Source organism: Macrobrachium nipponense, chromosome 30 (genome assembly GCF_015104395.2).
Source record: "Macrobrachium nipponense isolate FS-2020 chromosome 30, ASM1510439v2, whole genome shotgun sequence".
Classification (NCBI taxonomy): Eukaryota; Metazoa; Arthropoda; class Malacostraca; order Decapoda; family Palaemonidae; genus Macrobrachium; species Macrobrachium nipponense.
Genome location: NC_087218.1, coordinates 16,187,459 through 16,210,285, shown reverse-complemented (window position 1 = coordinate 16,210,285; position 22,827 = coordinate 16,187,459). Strand labels below are relative to the sequence as shown.

At 36.9% G+C, this 22,827-nt stretch overlaps 1 protein-coding gene across 1 annotated transcript in view; it reads left to right on the top strand.

The window, feature by feature from the left end:
* Nucleotides 1-9,819: 9,819 nt before the first annotated feature.
* Nucleotides 9,820-22,827, top strand: part of LOC135202320 (uncharacterized) — a 90,693-nt gene continuing 77,685 nt past the window's right edge. The window contains 1 exon segment of the mRNA XM_064231667.1: nt 9,820-10,279. Coding sequence (XP_064087737.1) covers nt 10,170-10,279 — 110 coding nt within the window. The 5' untranslated portion in view covers nt 9,820-10,169.

The following is a 22,827-nucleotide window of genomic DNA, read 5'->3' as shown; positions in this document are numbered from 1 at the left end:
CCCGTGTCATATGCAACCATTTTGCAGAACAATAGAGGAACGCGACTTTCGTCCGTTTTGCTAACTATGAATCGTTCTGTGGTCAGTAACAGTTAATTAATATAATTTAGGTTACCGTTGCCATTTAGGTGACGAGTGCCTGTCTATTATAATTAATTGATTAATTCTAGGGCACAGTTTTACTCCTCTTGTTTGAGTATAATGCATCTTTGGTAATAATGATAATAAATGAAAAGGTAACTCACAAAATTACTGTGTAAAACATGTTTACTTACAAGTATTTACATCTTATTTTACTCAACACTCGAGTACTTTCAGGCCCTATCTGTGGCCCAACTGCTGGGCCTTGACCCAGGCTGACAACCTACACATCTCTCGAAAACGAGGCACAGATAGGGCCTGAAAGTACTCGAGCGTTGTAAAAGTAAAATTTAAAATTTAAAACTTGTAAGTAAACACGTTATACACAGTAATTTTAAGGGTTTCTTTTCAATCTGCAGAAGAAAACTGAAAGAAGTTTTTTGGGGGGTCAATGATAATAATAATAATAATAATAATAATATAATATAATAATATAATATCATAATAATAATGAATAATAATAAAATAATAATGAATGATAAATATTATTATTATTCTATTCTTAATTATTTTATTATTATTAATTATTATTTATTATTATTATTATGATAATATATAATTAATAAAATAATTATATTATTATTATTATTATTATATTATTATTATTATTATTATTATTATTATTATTATTATTATTATTATTATTATTATTATTATTAGCCTCCTCAGGTGATTTGTCCAAGGAAAAAAAGGGATGAAAACTTACTTAGATTTCTTTATATACCTGACATACTATGGTAAACAGTATAACATATCTCAGCTACTTATTTTAATATCAGTTGTTTATTATCATATTTTTGACGTAACTGAGATTTATGAGTACGTCTCATAAAGAAGATTGCGGAATAAAAGTAGTGAAAATCTGGTTTAGGTCAGACTTGAATACTTAGGTTACAACCCCCGCCCTCCACTCCTCCCCTCCCCCCCCCCCCCCCCAAAAAAAAATACTTGGAATAGCCCTCTCCGACGATAGGCTTGGTTAGGGAAGCTAATTTATGGGCTAGTGGCCACTTCTAGTACGTAGGAAATGGACAATTATTAGTTTAGTTGAGTGTAGCAGGAATTGCAGTTAAATATTTTTTTATAAAATCTGTTTAATCGTTGTTGCAATAAAATAAAGTTGATTTTTAAGAAAGAGGATATTTTGCTTTATTTTGCGAGGAAAATGGGGTCTAATTTATTAATGAAGTTATATTAGCTTTATATACCTCATGTTTCGGTATTTGTGTGAAAAATAATACATACATAGTACACACATATATATAATATATATATGATTAATGTATACATATATGATTTTAAGTAGTATCTGATTAACTGATACTAAGCGAGTTATATCAACATAAGTACTTCTTGTAGCTAATTCATCAGTTATATATGAGAATTTAAATAGGGCAAGTTTGTATCAACGTAAAACTGATTTTAGCCAAATTGACAGTAATATTACGAGTATAATTATTCTCCAAAATTATAGACAGAGAATTATAAATGTACATACAATATGCAGCAAAAAGTTCATTGCTATCTGATTTTGATGAATCTTTACCGCTGTGTTGCACAGGCGTTCAGCTTCATCTCGATTAGAAGAAAATAATTATAAAGTCAGCTATTTTCCTCATTTCATGTCTCATTTCATCATTCACTACTTTTATACATTTACGAAAAAACTTCCGTTTCCTTACTCTCCTTTTGGTCGTCACCTTCCTTTTCGATCTAGAACATTCTGATTTAAAGGTCGACTCTGATGAGAAACTTTTGGTAAGATTCAGTTGCAATGTGACGCAATTTCCTTCTGGTCTTGTATAGATGCGGTTGCTCATATGTAGAAGATTCCTCTCCTCTTTTTCCTACTCCTTATCCTTTTTTGTTTGTTTTTTATTGCTATTATTATTTTATTTAGTTGGGGGCCTTTATTATTACATGCAGGTTGTGACTGGCGGTGACAGCGAAGTTATATTTGGTTTAAGTTTTCGAAGTTTAGGTTTTATTTTATTCATTTCTATGTTTAATTGCTTGCTTGCTTGCATGCATAATTTAGTGCTTGTTAAGTAAAATGGGCCCCAGAATGAAATAGCAATCTGTTAAGATAATATCATACAGTATATCTTTGTGATACCCCATTCTTGGTACACGATATAAATGCAAAAAACATTAATAAATAGTTGTTAATTACAATGATTGTGAAACCTTAGATTCGCAATGAATATTACTTGGGTCAATATGAAACCTACAAAATTGCCTTATTTTTGTATCATCAACTTCGCTGCCATTCATCCCATATTCATTCGTCACCTTCGTCTTTCCACCTTCCAAAGAGATTAAGGAAACTTGTAGGTGACTCATTTTCTAGCTGGAAGTGAAGAGGAACGAGTATGTTGATTAACTAATGAACTGATTTCCTTTAAGGCACCGAAGGTCATTGACGAACAAATAAGGTCATTCCATTGGCTGTATATTGACCCAAGTCATATTTAGTGTAAAGCTATTGTTTTTAATCATCGTTTCCCAGTAATTAACATCCATAATTATTTGTATATAGTTAAAGAAGAATGCTTATCTCAAAGATATTTTGTATTATCATATTTGTAACCAAATATAACTTCTGCTCCTACCAGTAGTCAAAAGATTACTTTATTCAATTTCCAATAATCATCACTTATGGATTATTATTTTTTTATTTGTATAATTAAACGTGAATGTTTATCTTAGATGTGTTTTGTATGGTATTATTTTAAAACCACCATAACTTCTAGGGCCACCAGTGGTAAGAAATCGTCTGTGATATTTTGAGGTCCAAGACTTGACTCATTATGCCAACAATTATCGCGAAGGATTATATATATATATATATATATATATATATATATAATATAATATATATAGATATATCGAGAGAGAGAGAGAGAAGAGAGAGAGAGAGAAGAGAGATGAGAGAGGAGAGAGAGAAGAGAGATATATTGTATTTGTATCATTCAACAAGATTGTGTAGCTCAAAGATATTTTGTAGGATATTATTTTAAGACAAATATACTAACTTAAAATAACTCCAGTAGTCGAAAGTTGCCCTTAGTTGTTTGAGTTTAAAGGCTTTTACGTATTCTTGCCAGAACCATTTCCCAACAATTAACGCCTATGGTTTTAAGCTTTTTGTCATATCTATAATTAAACCTGAATGTTTATCCAGAACGTTTTCCGCATTGTATTATTCTAAACTGGTAGTCGAAAGTTGCAAGTCATAATTCGCTTCCAAAGACTTTACACCTACTAAAGAAAGCGATACTACGTTCCAGGTATGACTCATCTACCCTTCTTCTTCCTCCACTTTTTTTCTTAATCTTCCTCTGTCCTCCTCCGCCCAAAACCTAATCCAGAGGGTTGCAAGTTGCTGGTCTGTTGTCGAGAAGAATCCAGACCCTACCAGGACCTACCAGACCATAAGACTTCCATCCCCCTACAGACGCTTCCCTATCCATGGACACTACGTACCAGAACAGTGACGTCACTCGGGAAAGCTTACTTTCGTCACTTCGTGTAGGATAGATAGACTACTTCCTTGCCCCCTTAAGGAACCTCCACGCGTGTATGAAACACGTCATGAAACACGTCCCACATTTGTGACGTCATTCTTGGAAGTCTTTACGATTCGTTACGTAGACGAAATTCGAGAAACTCGACTGGACTGAGTAATTTATGGATTTGCTTTATTTCTGTTTTTGGATAGATCGTCTTAAGCATAATAATAATAATAATAATAATAATAATAAATTTTATTTCAGCTCAAGGCCATCTACTATACATGGAATATACATAGAGGCAATAACATACACACAATCTAAATACATGAAATAACGTTAAAAAATAATACCTGGCTATATTCACCCTGTTGTTAAGATTTTATTTTTTCAAAGATTAGTTTACCATGTTCTATCCTACAAAGAATCATGGAAAATGGAGATATACAATTTCACCAGGTTTCTGTAAAAGGAAATTTGAAGGTCTTTCCAGTAGTATGGGAAAAAAATTCAATATTGAATCTTAGAGAAGAAAGGATTAAATTACTTCCATAATTGAGAATAAGAAACATCTAGTGGCTTAATGGAATTCTACAAAAAAAGAAACAAAATCCTAAGTTTCGTCAGAACTCTGGAAAAGACAGATACATATCATCTGAGAATTCTGGAAAACAAAAATTAGTCTTTCCAGATTTCTGTAAGAGAAATGCTTGACTAGAAAAATTAAGTTCTTTTCAGGATTCTGGAAAAGAATCCTGTGAAAAAGAAAATCGGCGTCTTTCCAGAATACTGGAAATGAGGAATATGACTTTCCAGAATTCTGAAATTAAAGATTTGAGGTCTTTATTTTTTAGAGTTCAGGAATGGAAAGACCTTTTGTTCATCCAAAATTCCGGGAAAGAAAAATCTAATATATTTTTTTTAAATCAAAATGTTTCCAGCGAGACGCCGGATGTTTAAGCTAGTAAACAATGACTTCAGCCTTTTAATTAAGTGATTTCAGAAAACCGTAAGGAAGGCGTACACAAAAGATTAAAGCTTTGAAAGCACACATAGATTCTTGTAATACATAGATAAATTAAGATTTTTATATCGTTTCTTCAGTATTGTCCTCATATATAGTAAATATATTAGCTTATTTAATGGTCATAGGACTGTTGGTTTAAAAAGGCAATCTTTCGTTGTTCACAATATCCATCATTAATTCCACCAATTTAATTTTTTTACAAATGTATTACTTGTCTATACATATCACAGAGGTAAATAATTATAAACATGCTCTCTTTAATAAGGATTGTATATATATTTTAAAAGTGACATTTGTCCATTATTCCTGTAGCATCAAAATTCAGGCATTCAGGAGAGAGAGAGAGAGAGCATCCGAACGTACTTGGTAACCCATCACAGTAAGGAAGGACAATGTGGTACATCACTGAAAACTTCGACAATAAACAAACATCAGGGTGGGGCTACCATGCATAAAGCACGACTCATTCTGGAGATTACCAAAAATGGGCGTCCGAACGCCCAAAAGAGGGCACAGAGTGATGATCAGATCAGTGCCTACAGCCCACCTACATCCACGCCCACGTACCACCTCGAATTCGAACGCCCACTTCCACAACAACGCTGGAGCTTATACCTTGTCTGGTCTGACGTCATTGTTGAATCATGAGGAGAGAGAGCGAGTGAAGGGTGACGTCATGGTTTACTATCGTCTCATGCTGTACGATAACTCTCGCCGGATTTGGAGTTTTCAGTTGTTTTTTAACAGAGATATGGTGGATTTCCGGTCGGATTCGTCAATCCTATGTATACTTGGACATCCTGCATGACTCTTGAGTTGGGATTCTGGTGAGAATGATCTCAATTATGCGAAAGAAATTTGCGATTAAGTACCGTGTCCTACAACAGCGTTGAGAACCACAAAAGCACTGTTGCCATAAAAAGGGTACGGACTTTGCTAACAGTTTTAATTAAAGGTTATTATTCACTTCTTTTTTGTTAGAGACCCGCTGAGAAGGAGGCAAGAAACCGAAAGACTCCTTTTGCATGCTTATTACTTGCGTTATTGTGGTCACTGCTTCGGAGGCGAGTTACGATGATAGTAATAAGCGAAGTCTGGAATCCAGGCCTCCCTACCTGTGACACTTGCCGTTGCAAAACTTCATAACACGGTTACTGACGGGTGCTGCATAACAAAACGCAAAAGTGAAATAGGAATTTTGATGCATGCGTAATGAATGAATGCGTTCATCAACAACCCCTGAATGTGATCAGGTCATGAGACAGTTAAAGCATGAAAATATAGTTTCTTCGTCCTGGATGTGGTTAGGATGTGTGGGCGGGAGCGTTCGTTTTTATGCACAGGTTGCTTGGGTGGATGATGCACCGGTATTCTCTCAACTCTCTCAACTAAGGTTCTATCGTCCTCGCTGTCATGTGATGACAGATTTATTATGATTCAGTTCATGATGGATTATGCGTGAATATTTCCATAAATTAACGTTGTCTGAAAAATATGTGATAAAGAAAATCTGCAGTTGCCGAAGTTGTCGTCCCGCGTTGACTTCAGCAATCACTGCCAGACGAACGATACCAAAGCATCACAAAATACAGAATTACTGTAAAATGAAATACGCGCGAGAAGGTTGGAAAAATGTTTCAGAAAAATAAATAAGTGAATAAGTTCAAATATCCCAGTCCAGACACAATCAGCTGACCTTCAAGTGCTGCTCAAAATACCAATTACGTACCCGTCATTCTAGGTAGCTTGTCCTTTACAAGGAATTTCGATTGAGTAATATCCGAGCTGTTAATGCTTGACATTTGCAGAATTACATCACTAATTGTATTTATATGGAGACAAGGTCTTTTTAACACATATTTATATATATATATATATATGTGTGTGTGTGTGTGTGTGTGTGTGTGTGTGTATATGTATATGTATATGTATATATATACATATATACTAATATATATATATATATATATATATATATATATAAAATTACATTAAACTTGTAACTTAAAACAGATTAAATTCTCTCTCGTCAGAAAAACACTGTTATTTTTTTTATTGTCTTTATTATTCAACATTATTAAATTACAATCATAATTATCATAATTTATAATAAGGGATCTGAAACATGGTATCACTTGCTGTTTGTAAGTTTTGTGTGTTTATACGTGAGAGAGAGAGAGAGATAGAGAGAGAGAGAGAGAGAGATCCTAGGCGTGTGTCATGTGCCGTTTCTCGCTATGTTTATTTTCACTGTCTTATCGTAAGAGTCGTGTTCTTATAGGATAAGTTGTTATGCCTGGTTGCTTACGTTCGCTTTCTGTGCTTCTCTTGTCCTTTTTTGTCGTCCACGCCTGACTGACGTCACCTATATATATATATATATATATATATATATATATATATATATATATATATATATATATATATATATATATATATATATATGTCTGTGAGTGTGTAAGCGACGAATTTCTCAACTAAAAAATTCTCCTTCGAATAACAGATATTAAGTTATATTTATTAATAACGAGGTAGAGCGTATTAGATATTAAAGGACATTTGTAGTTTAACGCTCACGTGTGTTTGATATATATATATATATATATATATATATATATATATATATATATATATATATGTGTGTGTGTGTGTGTGTGTGTGTTTTGATATATATACATACATATATATATATATATATATAATATATATATATATATATATATATATACATACATATATATATATATATATATATATATATATATATATATATATATATATACTTATTATATTGTCTTATTGATCTTCCTTTTCTCTTTATTTAACTTCCCCTCAATCAGTCATTGACCATCTTTCATTCCTTTCAGTCATTATTCCTTCAGTTTGTCATTAATCTTCCTTCCTTTTTCAATAATCTTCTTTTATTCTGTCGTTAATCATCATTCCTTCAATCTCTCATTGATCATCATTCTTTCTCATTAATCATCATCATCCAATCTGCCATTAATCATTATTCCTTCAATCAGTCATTTTTCATCATTCATTTTTCATTAATCACCATTCATTCAATCATTCATTAATCATCATTCCTTTAATCTGTCATTGACCATTATTCCTTTTCATTAATCATCATTGCTTCAGTCTGCCATTAATCACCTCAATTTATCATTAATCATTATTCCCTTTCATTAATCAGCATTCCTTTAATTGGTCATTAATCACCAAACTCTTCAGTCATTCATATTCATCGTATCATTAAACATTACTCACTCATTTGGTCACTAATTACCATTCTTTCAATCATTCACAAATCATCTTCCTTATCATTAATCATAATTCCTTCAACCTGTCATTGATAATCATAACTTTATTTAATATTAATCATCCATCCTTCTGTCTGGCTTGAATTATGCTTCTCATTAATCATCACTCCTTCAATAATTCATTAATCATCCTTCCTTTTCATTAATCATCCCCAATAAAGTCTTTCAATCTGTCATTAATCTTCCTTCATTCTCATTAATCATCATTCCTACAATCTGTCATTAATATCCCTTTATTCTCATTAATCATCAGTCATTCAACTCTTTAATCTTCCTTCCTTCTCATTAATCATCATTCATTCAATCTGCCATTAATCATCCTTCCTTCTCATTAACCAACCTCCCTTACCTTCAATCCATCGTTATCTATTGTTAATCTTCCTTCATTCAATCTGTCATTTATCTACCTCTATTCTCATTAATCACTATTCTTTCAGTCTACCATTGATCATCATTCCTTCAGTCTGTCATTGATCATCTTTCCTCATTAATCACCATTCCTTCAATCTGCCATTTATCGTAGTTCATTCAGGCTGTCTTTAATCATATTTCATCATTAATCATCATTCATTAAATCTGTCATTAATCGTCTTTCCTCCAGTCTGTCATTAATCATCTTTCCTTCAGCCTGCCATTAATCATCTTTCCTCATTAATCAGCATTCATTCAATCTCCCATTAATCGTGTTTCCTTCAGTTGTCATGAATCCTTCTTTCTTCAATCTTCCATTAATCATCTTTCCTCATTAATCATATTCCTTAAGTCGTCATTAATTCTCTTTCCTTCAGCCTTTCATTAATTATCTTTCCTCAATCAACATTCCTTGAATCTGTCATTAATCGTCTTTCCTTCAGTCTGTCATTAATCATCTTTCCTCATTAATCACATTCCTTCAACTGTCACTAATCTTCATTCATTCTTAATTTAAAACTTCGTTTAGCCTAGACAGAATTTGAACTATGATGATACCACAGCCAACCGCATACTCATATGGCATTCTGCTTTCTAAAAGTGCCTGCACATATCGTGTGGGGAAAATGAGCTTCACATCCTCACATTATGCGCTCAGATGTGCCGGCGGTTGTGATGGTTTAAGAGAGTCGTGCATGCATATGCAAAGTTTAAAACTAAAACTGTAAAAAAAAAAAACTAAAAAAAAAAAAAGAAACATTTTTGCGGTTGTTTTGATTAGCTGTGTGACCTGGAGTGTGGATTGAGTGAAGTAGTTGTTGTTGTTATTATTTTTGTTGGTATTGTAGAGTATGGGTATGGGTATCCTTACAGTTTTTTATCCTTGGGTATTATTGTTATTGTCATTATTATTGCCTGCAGCCTCGCCTCTTGTGCAAGTTTGCTTAGTTATCAACCTTGCCGAGATCTTTAATATGCATTAGGCATTAGGGATGTAGGCAGCGCCATGTATGCATAATACATGAACGCCCCAAAGTGCATCAAGCAATCTCACTCGTTCTGTTACCTTCATACATCATACATTGTGATAAACGTAGAATGGACATTCGCCAAACTATAACGTGAAACTTTTCCAAAACAATCCAATCGCCTTGACATTTGTCGTAAAAAGATCAGTAAGCGCGTGCTGCAGGGTGGGTGCTTGCAATGTTGCAGAATTTGCTTGCTTGTGGGGAGCGCAAGGGAGGGTTTCGCATCGCCCGCCTCGAGCGCAGGTGACTTCAACGACACAGTTGTCAGGAATTTATCTGCACGAAATAATGGCCACAGGTGTGGGAATAGTGTCGTCACCGGTACAGGTGTGAGCCTTGTATTGACTCTGATTCTCTCTCTCTCTCTCTGCCCGCAGGTAAATCCAATGGTGAAGGATTGAATGATCGCCCCGAAGGCGTCACAACCAGTAGTAGAAGAAGCAGCAGCAGCAATATCCTCAGGGACTCTCCTCCACCCATCCCGGTCTCAGCCGACGAGCCCACACGGGACTCCGCGACATCAGCAGCAGCAGCCGGCGCGAAGCCGAAGGAGAGCCAGTCTGAGCAGGAGGGTGCCGCGTACAGACGTGTGGTACCTGGCTCTTGGGATTCCCCTGTGCCTCCAAACTTAGTGCTGACTCCACCTGAGCTGTGTTGGACTAAAGTGAACAGAAGCCCCGACTCTTCCCGAGAGAAGCGAACGCCGAATACATCATCTTCAACCATGGTCGTGGAAGACAAGAGGAAGAAGAGTCCCACCAAGGGACAGACGCCACCTCAGAAAAAGCAGGCTGTCAAAGAGGAGAAATGTATTTGCCAAATCTGCACATGCGGGTGAGTACTCGAATTTTGACGTGTATTGCTTCCAGGGTGGTGCTTTCGTCTTGATTTCTGAGTGGCGTTTTCGTCAAATGCTTTTGTTCTGGTTCGTATTTAATCTGATTTTGCTTTTGGATTGTTCTATGTGGGTTTAAATAATCACATTCGCTTGTCCTCTCACAATTCGAACCCAAGCCCTTGTAGGCCGGGCCGGGGGCACAAGGTCCTCCGTTACACGTAGGTGTCGCGGCCCCGGTGAGTGAGTGCCCGACTCGGGTAGAGAAGGGGGGCGGGGTCCTTATTTGGGCGTCAGGTCCTATCACCAACGCCAACGCTGTCTGTGCAAGTTAACCTGGTGCCCGAACGAGGGCCTCACGCCCACGATTCATTGCGCCCACCACCTCCTCACTCCATCTTACTTTCATTTTTATCTGGTCGTCGCGCTTTTTAGAAAGCAGTTCTGATGTGGCGGATTCTCAGCCAAGAGTTCGTGGGTCAGGTCAGACTTGTGAAATAAATGTTTGATTGATTTTATATCATTATCGTCATTATCTTTTAGTCTTGTTATTCGGGTCTTTCTTGAAAACTGTGCATCGGAAGTTTGTAAATGCCAAACGTATATTGAGAGAAATAAAATACTTACACATCTGTTCCACGTTCCTTTAATTTTCTAAATAAAAGAGATTTTTTTCTTTATCTAAAACCCCATAAAAAACAAAATCGGCAATCCGCTCGCCACTTTTAAAGCACCCTGATTTACCACTGAAACCGACACAGTCGTTTAAGTCGTTCTGAAGCATTTGAGAATCCGTCATACGTTTCAAACCACATTAATGCACCGTGTATTTCCGATGTCATGGTCGACTATTGCAGTCTGTCAAGACCTCGCTTGACTCGTACAAAATTCTTCTCATTTCTTACGTTCCCAGTCATGACTGAAATCATTCTGGTGTTAAATGGCGACGGGATTGATAATGAGAAGCGATGTAGGCGAAGTATGATTAAATATTATATTCTTTAGTTGTCTGTCCACCTGTAAACTGACATTTATTACTGGATATTGCGTCACCTCCCTCCCAGCTAACTCGTAATTATTCAATTAGGGTTGTGGTAAACGACTCACATTAGTAAGTATGTTATGGAGCGAATGACGAGAGAGATGTGAACAAAGGGAGTAAATAGACAAAACAATAAATAGATAAATAAACATATTGTTTGAGGGAGAAAAGATTCAAGCTATCACAGATGGAGGCACATAAGGGTAGGGAGGGATGGACGGGCACGGGGTTCGGGGAGGGCGGTTGGGGATGCTTGACTGAAGGAGCTGGGTAGGTAAAGTGGTGATGGTAAGGCCGGGCACGCTGAGTCTTACCGGGCATAGAGAGAGGAGAGAGAGAGAGAGAGAGAGAGAGAGAGAGAGAGAGAGAGACTAGCCTGCCCCCAACCAAGGGCGCTACAAGGTGAAAGTGGTAGAACTTCCTTCTCGACTTCCCCTTTGAACCACTTCTCCTCCATGGCTTGAATAAAAGTTCATTTTAAAAAAAACTCGATCGAGATAGGTATGGGTATCTGGGCGGGGGAGGATCAGGGTATGGCTGTATACGTTTGCCGATACGTCGTTGTGGCATTGAAATGACGCCCACTTCAATTTAGTCTTGCGACAAAGTTTTCCACTTTGCATGAATCCGGCCTCTTCTGACGTCCCTCTCTCTCTCTCTCTCTCTCTCTCTCTCTCTCTCTCTCTCTCTCCACCAGCTTTCATGGTACATTCGCACTGGGTACTATTATTCACAAGAATGAGAAATGCATGATAAAATAAATAAATAAATAAAATGTGCAGTGTTTAATCATTTGTGGGATGAGCGCACGTTCCCCAGAATCTAGGACAAGACAACAAACATTCACTCCATGACGCAGATTCAGTCGTTGTTTTCATTAACTTCAATATATTCGAGGACGAATGTTTCACAGAGGCAAACTCAGTTCTTGCCTCTCGTTTTCTATATCTCGTCTTTTATAGAAAATGATATAAGCGAGAGAGGCGGGACCTGAGCCATAGAAATCATACCATGATGAACGTCGCCGGAGGGCTACTGGATACACCTGTCAAAATATCCCTGGCATGTTTACGGTCCCTCAGGGGATGTCCGCGTTGCGGTTACCCGCCCATGTTTAAAGGGCAGGACGCCCCTGCAATGTTATTCGTGTTCCACAAGCCTGTGTCTTTGCGAATGGGAACCGGAGAGTGATTGATAAACATAAGGTGTACGGAAGCGCTGCCACATTTCTTGGGGTCGCTCAGGGCATACAGAGGTGGCATCGCTGCTTCTGGGACGCCGGTGTCTATTCGTTTTTCTGACAGATAAGAAAAGAAAGAGCTTTCTCTGTGTGTCAGATGCGCATCTGCAAGTCATAGGTTTTTTCTGGCTTTAGATACCTGGAGGAGAACGCTACGACTGACGTATAACAACAACAAAAAAGTATGGCGGGTTATGCAGTTGCCAATTGAGTGTTCAGTTCCTGTCACTGGGAGGGTTCCATGCAAATTGTTGTTACAGTTGCGGAGGTTGAGGCTTTGCCTTTACAACGGCGCCTCAACAAACCAAATTTATTCACTACAATATATTCCTTCACTGGTCCATTTCTGTTTAGAGTATGTTATTTTTTACTTTGTCTTTTGTTCAACACAACATCCTCATGGACTCCAATCAAAAACAGACGAACAATAAATGCAACAACGAAAGTCACCGCGGAAAACGCACCCAAACAACATTTTCAGCAACACATTTGTGGCCGTTACACTTGAAAACCATTAGCTAAGCGTCAGCTGTAGCAATACTGGTATAGAGGCGGTTCCATCTTCAGGCTAAAAATAGCGATGATATCAAAGGAAATGCCTCGGAGAAAATTTGGGGGGAGAGGGAGGGAAGGGGAGGGGAGGGAGGACTCAATGGTGCTCCAGACAAGAAATTCGGTCGATGGAAGGATTCTCGTAGGAGTCGTTTTGAAGGATTCCCTCGCTGCAGTGTTTTTCATCCTCGTAGTTTGTAACTTTGTACGCATGTGCGGTGATGCATTTTTAGAGATTCTTTGTCTCGTTGCTATGTTATGTTATGACCTGTAGTGTGTGTGTTTTTACACATATATATGTGTGTTTATGCGTGTGTGTGTGATATATATATATATATATATATATATATATATATATATATATATAGTATATATATGTATGATATATATATATATATATATATATATATATATATATATTTATATATATATATATATATATATATATATAGATAATAATGTATATATATATATATGTGTGTGTATATATATATATATATATATATATATATATGTATTGTATATAGTATATATATATATATAATATATATATATATATATATATAAATCATTGTATATAGTATATACAAATATATATAATATACTGTATATATAAAATTGCAAACACGTCTTGCTTTTGCACTGATGTCTGTAATCATGTATGCGCCTTGTAATCCCGTAAGCCGATCTCAAGCAAGCCTAACAATACAGTCCATTGAAGACATCAGTCAGCCGGGGTTACTCCGTCTTCAACAATGGGATGAGACCGACCGATGAAGAAAATAGACTTAGTTCCACCACTCATAAAATTATCCCCGGATCTTTCGCTATTGTTACTGTTTCTTCTTCTTCTTCTTCTTCTTCTTCTTCTTCTTCTTCTTCTTCTTCTTCTTCTTCTTCTTCATAGACTTTTATAGAGATTATTAATTTTTCGTGTTAAATTATTACTGTCAGCATAGAAAAGACTTGGTTTCACCTCTCATAGAATTATCCTCGGAACTTTTGCTGTTGTTGCTGTTTCTTCTTCTTCTTCTTCTTCTTCTTCTTCTTCTTCTTCTTCTTCTTCTTCTTCTTCTTCTTCTTTCGTAGCCTATTAAAGAGATTACTAATATATCATGTTAAATAAATACCATCAGCCCAAGCAAGAATTCAAGTTGATCTTTGGATATTGGTATTTGTCTGAATATTCGTGTGTTTGTAAACATTAATACTGAATGAATATTGAACATATCTGAAAGGGAAAGTGATTTAGGGCCGCTTAATTAAAAAAAAAGTCTCCTGTATCTTACGCATTGAATTACGTACCTGGGAGTCAGTTGACGGCGATAAATCGAAATCAGGGCGTAGACGAGTTTAGGGAAATTATCGTAATTATTGTGATCATGAGTAGATGCTTGAAATGCAATTTCCAATTATAACATGGAAAATTATTGTGGGAAATTAGCAATTATGCAAAATGCAAAAGCTGCATTTAATGTCGATGAGAGAGAGAGAGCGTCGATACCAGAGTGAGAGAGGGAGATAGTCGTTCCAGAGAGAGAGAGTCGACAGAGACAGAGAGAGTCGATCCAGAGAGAGAGATAGTCAATCCAGGGAGAGAAAGAGAGAGAGATAGTCGATCCAGAGAGAGAGATAGTCAATCCAGGGAGAGAAAGAGAGAGAGATAGTCGATCCAGAGAGAGAGATAGTCAATCCAGGGAGAGAAAGAGAGAGAGATAGTCGATCCAGAGAGAGATAGTCGATCGAGAGAGAGAGTGAGTCTATACTAGAGAGAGAGAGAGAGAGAATGAAAAGCAAAAGTTTTGACCAGGGCCTCTTCCATGACCACAGTTGGGCGTCGAGGGGCGGGCCACCTTGACCGTAGGGAGAAAATGATTGGGGTCTCCTTATTAGCAGGGTCTTCCGATGAGGTAGACGGTTCACTAGGCGGTGTTTCAAATCAAAACAATATTTTATTTTACTTTTTTTTGTTTTAATTTTTATAAAGGGAGAGGGGCGAGTGAGTGAGTACCAGGATTTGAGGATGTATGCCCCTCCCCCTGTCTTATTTTTTTTCGTTTTTTTTTTAGTGTAAGATGAATATCAGGATAAGTTAGTTTGTCTTATTTAATTTTCCTGGGTGGAGGAGCGACACTAGGACCCGAAATGCCATAGGAAATAGTTTTACCAGTGACCTAATTTTTTTCTATGGACAAAATAGATGATAACTCGTTTTATTTATTTATTTATTTGATCATCTATGTATCTACCTATGTATCGATCTATATTTATGGATCTCTTTATTTTTAAATGTTTGTCTATCGCGATAATTTTTATCTTTTTATTTTTGGAGTGTGGAAGAAATCAAGAGCTGACGCCTTGGGGTCTGTTTTCTTTATTTTTTTATTTTTTTCTTTTTTTTTTTAATCTGGGAAGGGAGGGTGAGTGGGTGGGGGCCCGGGATTGTGTCCTGCGTTTATTTGTGTTAAGAAAGAAATGAGATATAACCTTTTGTGGTTTGCGGTTTCTTTGTTCTGAATTTATTTGTCGACGTCGTCTCATGCTGATTGTTTTACCCCTACATGAAGAAGTGTTATTTTGCGCGAATTTATATCCATTTGGTGAGAGTGATGACCGCGCGTATCAAATTGAATGGACGGTAAGAAGGAACAGTAGACGAGTTAAAATATTTTCTTTTCTTGTTTAAACGGGCGTTTCAGTGCCTAGGAGTTTATACTACTACTACTACTACTAATAATAATAATAATAATAATAATGATCTAAGCTGCTACAGCTATCTATATATGGATTAATATTCTGTGAGACTATTTATTTAACAGTTTATATAACAAATTGACTGTGTTTATGTTTTGTATTTGTTTTTCTTTTAGTTTTTCTTTTCCAAATCCCGTTGGAAAGGGGGGTGGGGTGTGTGCCGACAGTGCACCTCCTGTAGGCATTACTTGAGGTTCTTTACAGCGTGCCTTCGGCCCCTAGCTGCAATCCCATTCGTTCCTTTTATTGTACATCCTTTCATATTCTCTTTCTTCCATCTGATTTTTCACCCATTCCTAACAGTTGATTCGAAGCGCAACTCAGAGGTTTTCCTCCTGTTACACCTTTCAAACCTTTTAATGTCAATTTCCATTTCAGAGCTGAATAACCTCATAGGTTCCAGTTCTTGGCCGTTGACCTAAATTCTATATTCAACTCAACTCTTCTTTTCCAAGCAATTTTTTATCCATATTGTTCGTCAGATTTCAAAAACATACATACGAATGTACGTACTTAAATACGTATGTAGATACGGTCTCTTAACAATCATTGTTTGAAGTTCCTTTTCAGTATGGGAAGTCTTTACATACGCATACACACATTGTCTCGTCATACATATATACATACATAAGTAAAGGTATAAGCCAAGAAGGAAAGTGAAACACTGGAGTGGCTGCAAGATCTTTCGACTCACGTCCTTTACTTAGCAGACTGCTAGGTAAAGGACGTGAGTCGAAAGATCTTGCAGATACTCCAGTGTTTCACTTTCCTTCGTTACTTATACCTTTCTTTATGCATTTATCACGTTCCAAACTTTTGTGAGTCAGTTATACATATACATACATATATATATACACATTCCTTCAAGGAGAAAATTAAGTTGAGGCAGTTGTTTTCGTTATTTTAATTAGAAGCTGAAAACTCGTATGAAACACCACATCAGTAATTGCAGTTCATCGGCAAACACAAGTTTTATTAGCAATGGGGCAGGGCGGACGTTAGGACAGATAGCGTCAGTGCAGGAAGACTCAACAAACTGCTCTTTGTTCACCTTCCACCACCAAGAACTACTATTGTTTAGTATGAATATTATTATTGAATATTGTTGATAATTTCCCATTAATTTACTGTTGCTTATCTTTGCAAGGGGGGGGGGCGGGATTTCTGTGTTGCACGTTCAGTATTGACTGTCAATTGTTAGCAGCTTCTTAGTGTTTTCTTTGTAAGACCAATGTTACCTTCGTTGTTTATTAAGAGTTATCACCGTTATTATGTTGCAGTATTTATCGCCAGATATTACTCTTTTTGTTTTTCTATGACGAGTATTAGACTATTCACTTCTCAAAATCAGTGAATACCTTTTGTATACTGTTCTTATACGACAGATATTTCACCTCAAGTATTTCTCATCAGTTATTTCCACTTTTATTGACTTCTTTATGTACAAATATTATTGGTCTCTTCGTGACAGAACTATGACACCTTCGGAATTCCTCCCTTTCATGTTTTCTTTATGCAAAAATTTTACACCTTCAGCATTACTCCTTTTATTAATTTGTATGGGAAGTATTACACCATCAATATTCCCCCAATATTGTTATTTTTCATGCGAAAAATATTATACCTTTAAATATTCCTCCCCCTTTGCTGTATTCTTTATGCGGCAAATATTACACCTTGGGTATTAATCGCTCCTTATACTATTTCCTTTATACAAAAAATATTACTTGTCAGTATTACTCCCTGTACTGTTTCCTTTATGCGACAAATATTACACATTTAAATATTCCCCCCTTTATTGTATTCCTTCTGCGACAAATATTACATGTTTAAATATTTCCCCATTTATTGTATTCCTTTTGCGAAAAATATTACACCTTAAATATTCCCTCCCTTTATTGTATTCCTTTTGCAACAAATATTACTTATTTAAATATTCCCCGTTTATTGTATTCCTTTTGCAACAAATATTACACCTTAAATATTCACATGACTGTTTCCTTTAATGCGACAAATATTACACCCTGAATATTCCTTATGCGACAAATATTACACCTTGAGTATTTACCATCAGTTAACGTTCCTTTTACCATTTCCTTTATACGACGAGTATTACACTTTTACTGCTTTCTTTACGTACGAATATTACACCATCAGCCAGTCATCAACCACTCCTAAAAAAAACTACCGCTTCCGTAACTACCGCCACTAGACGAAGTCAGCAGACATTAATAATAAGGGGAAATAAATAAAAATATAAAAAAAAAAGCGTGAATAAAAAGAGGGACACGTTCACTTTCTATTCGTCATCCGAACAAAGGGAAGAATAATCACGTTCGAGAAAAGGGTTCCGAGTGGAGTTTTTTTTTTTTTTTTTTTTTGTCACACTATGTGACTTGTTTCCGAAGGTTGTTTGATGCGTGCGCGGTTATCTAAGGGTGGTTGGTGCTCAATCATTCTTGCTAAAAGACAGACAGACAGACAGACAGACAGACAGACAGAGAATGTGTTGCCTAACTTTCAAGCAAAAGTATAAACGTTAATAACCATGTTCGTTAAATGAGAGAGAGAGAGAGAGAGAGAGAGTTGCCTAACTTTCAAGCAAAAGTATAAACGTTAATAACTGTTTTCGTTAAATGAGAGAGAGAGAGAGAGAGAGAGAGAGAGAAATGCCTAACTTTCTAGCTAAATTATAAATGTTAATAAGCGCGTTCGTTAAATGTAAATGTGTGTGTGAGAGAGAGAGAGAGAGAGAGAGAGAGAGAGAGAGAGAGAGATCCATTCTTGTATAATTTGCTTGGAGAGAGAGAGAGCGAGAGAGAGAGAGTTTTCTTGGAAAGAGAGAGAGTGTGTGCGTATTTCTTAACTTTACAATAAATGTGTATAACCGAAGTGACAAAGTCGTCGAAAAGTCGTCCTACAAGAAACGGGCGAATTAGGAACCTTTCTTTTTTCGTCCACTCGTATTCTACAAACGTTGAATTAAATAAGTTATCAAGCTACATTATATTCCTTTACTTTCGCTTAGACACCCTCAGTCGCGTGCTTCTGAAACAACGGCGCGCGAAAGAAATGATCAACGAATCGTTTACCTTGGAACATAGCGATTTTCAGCGCCAGCCCCTTGCTACTGAACGCGGCCACCGTATAAATCTGCCACCGAAAGTGACTGAATTTTGTGAATGAATGATAGTAAATATGACTTGGACATAAGTTATCATACAATGATGGAAGGTTTTTTTTAGTTCGTTCTTTCTCGATTTTTTTTTTTTATCTTTCCATGGTCTTAAATATGTACTGTTTTGATAAAACTTTCTTAACAAATTACGCCGCTTTTTACATGTTGCCAAAAATAAGAAATATGGCATAAACATTCCTTTATTACAAGATTTTTGTTTTTATATTCGCAGACATTCTGTCCCCTAAAATTTTTTGTTCTCTTTTTATTATTTGAAACATTCCTTTACTACGAAAACTTGTTATTCTCAAACATTCCTTTACTGCAAAAAAATTCTTTATATTATTATTCTCAAACATTCCTTTACACAAATACTATTTTTATTTTTGTTATTCTTAAGCATTCCTTTACTGCAAAAGCTTCTTTTTTTATTCTCAAACATTCCTTTACTATAGATACTATTTTAATTTTTTTTACACTCAAACATTCCTGTACTTCAAAAAAAATTTTATATTATTATTCTCAACATTCCTCTACTACAATTACTTTATTTTGTAATTTTCAAACATTCCTACGCAACAAAAACTTTTTATTTTTGTTTTCAAACATTCCCATACGACAAAAACTTTTTTTTATTTTTGTTATTCTCAAACATTCCATACTGCTAAGACTTTTTTTTCCCTCGTTATTCTCGCGTCTGACGTCATGTAAACGCCCCTCTTAGTACTTTAAACTCCCGCATAATTTTCTTTTTATTGTTGATAATGCTCCGCTTCCTCCCTCCTTCGCAAGTCCCTCGCTCCTACTCCTTTCTGGAGGAACCCTCCCTTCCTGCTGCAGTGACAGAAGAAGAACTTGTCTTCAAACTTCACTTCTTCTCCTTTCCTCACTTCTTAAAGTAACGGAATTTTTTTTTCTGACTTTCAGATAGCGAGGTTTTCATATGAAATGTAATTTATTAATATATTTGTATCATTATCCAGATTACAATTCGATGGCATATCTAGGTGTTATCTATACATTATTATAATATCGTCATTATCCAATAATCATAATATTAACACTTTCCTTCGTCATCCCGAGTATGATATTGTACGACTGAGAATCGTTATGAACATAGCATTGTACGACTGAGAGTCATTATAAACATAACGTTAACCACATCATAATACGATAACTCTTTCCCGCGATACTTTCCCGCCCAATCTTGAGCTCAAAATAGCATAGCGAACGCTTCCATCAACATCTTCCAGAGTCACGTGACTAAATAGGTTTATTTTGTTTGTGTGTGTGTGTGTGTGTGTGTCTGCGGGAGGAGGAGGAGGAAGAGGGAGGTTATGAAGGGAAAAGGGGGTGAGAGGGGGTTGTAGGTGTGGGGGTTACTCTGACATACCGAACGGGCGAGGCTGACTTTAGAGTAACGTGGGATTTGGGATAGGCAGGAAACAAGGTGTTTGGGTTTTGCAGTTTCCTGCGACTTTTTCCGAGGTCTGTAGTAATCCTGGTCTAGGACTCCTCTCCGCGGACCTTGTAGGACTCGAGGCTGCAGGAGGAGCGAGCGGCGTTGCCTGAATTTTCCGAGAAGTGAAGCCACGATAGTTCTCGTGAAAGTCATCATTGTTTAGGCGTTGTCCTTCCCGGAGCCGTCATCCCGTCATCCATGGGTGATCCACCATTCACAGGAGACAGGACCTCTCTCTCTCTCTCTCTCTCTACTGTAGACCGTGATCTATGGGGCTGTCTTATTTTTTTTTACCCGTTGCATTTGCAGCAGGTCGTGATTTGAACGGGCTCTCTCTCTCTCTCTCTCTCTCTCTCTCTCTCTCCAGAGGATGGAACCATCTCCTTCCAATAACAAAATTGACAGTTAAGAATTTTTACTTGATATGTATTTAAAAGAAAAGTCTTGTATGCATTACATCAACAAGTGGCCGGTAACCAAACCAAATTTATGCTTTAGAAAAACAACATCCTGTGTAGACATTAAAGTCTAATAGACCAATTTACTGGTATGACATAGCATCGGAAGAACGCCAATTGTCATCGACTCCGGAAATAAGTTGTTTGGTCGAGTACTTCATTTTTATTGTTAATGAGAAATTGCTGCTTGTATTCCCCACTGAAAACATTCATACCATTCTTTCTTATTGCCGTAGGGGGGATAGTTCCGTCAGTACACCTCATGGGGTGCACTGCAGGCATTAATTAAGGTTCTTTGCAGCGTCCTTTCGGCCCCTAGCTGCAAATCCTTTCGTTCATTTTACTGTACCTCCGGTCATATTATATTTCCTCCATTTTACTTTCCACCCTCTCCTAACAATCGTTTCTTAAGTGTAACTTGGAGGTTTTCCTCCTGTTCCACCTTTCAAACCTTCTAACGGTCAATTTTAAGTTCAACGCAGAATGATCTCATAGGTCCTAGCACTTGGCCTTTGGCTTAATACTGTATTCTGCTCTGTTCTATTCTTGCTTATTCCTCAGGCATGTAGAGTCATAAAGGGTAGTCCAGTTGTTGAAAAAAAGCATAATAAAACTAGTAAATAAACCTTTTTGCGTTTTTAAAAGTTAGCTCTACAAATGATAATTAAAAACAGCCGTTGTTTACTGCTTCCAACAGCGAGACAACCGGGTCCAGTTTGGAGGACACCTGACTGTGCAGAAAAAAAAAAAATAAAAACGAACAGGTCGACCACTTTCTCCCGGTTGCGACGCCAAATGTCTATAACGTTTTTCGGAAGGCGCCCCTGGAGTTTTGGGGTATCCCACATGACGCCATTGCAAAATTAAACTCGACCTCAAGCCACCGGGAAAATGTCCTCACATCCTTTCAGTCCGTGTCATCGGTGACGAAGGATTACGTAGCAGGTGTCGTTGTCGTCGTGGGTTACGACACCTTCTCCTGAGGACCCCCAGCGGGCAATGGGCATCGCTCGCTCGCTCGCTCTCTCTCTCTCTCTCTCTCTCTCCTTCGGCGAACCCGAACCCGCACTTTTCTCTCGCGAAATCCCCCCCTACCCCCTTCTCTCTCTCTCTCTCTCTCTCTCTCTCTCTGGCGAACTCCCCCTACTTTTCTCTCACGAAATCCCACCACCCCCTTATCTCTCTCTCTCTCTCTCTCTCTCTCTCTCTCTGGTATCTCACGTCCTACACACCCCCCCTCATCCTCTCTACTCCCATCCTTTCTGTCATCCTCCCAGGATCCCATCAAATGGCCTCAGTGTCCCTGACCATTTTAGTTAAAAGGCTGAATCACTTTCTTTTTTTTCATCTTTTTTTTCGTGCAAAGGATAACGTGCATCCTTAGGGACTGTTCGTCTCTTGCTGATGAATCATCCACGAGATGGAGAACCCTTTCTCATATTGTTCTTTTTCTCTGCTGCTGTTGCTATGTTCTTTGAAGTTATGTGCATATCCACATTTATATACATAACATGCTATATAGTCGTATATCTATACATGCGCGCACGCACAAATGTGTGTGCGTACTATTTGCTTTCATTATATATATGTATATATATCTTGTAAACACACTACTTTACAGCTAAGGTCTATATCTCGGTGGACTGACTCCCACACATTATCATCAAGTAGATTCACTACTTGATAAGGGTGGGAGTCAGTCCTCCGAAATATAGTCCTTAGCTTTCAACCAGAGTGTTTTAATGGCCCTTTTATACTTGAGACATATCCTGTTTTAACAAACGAATTTATTTACATGTACCTTGTTTGTAGAAATTTGGATATGTATATAAATTTAAAAGGCATAGCAAGCAAGAACAGC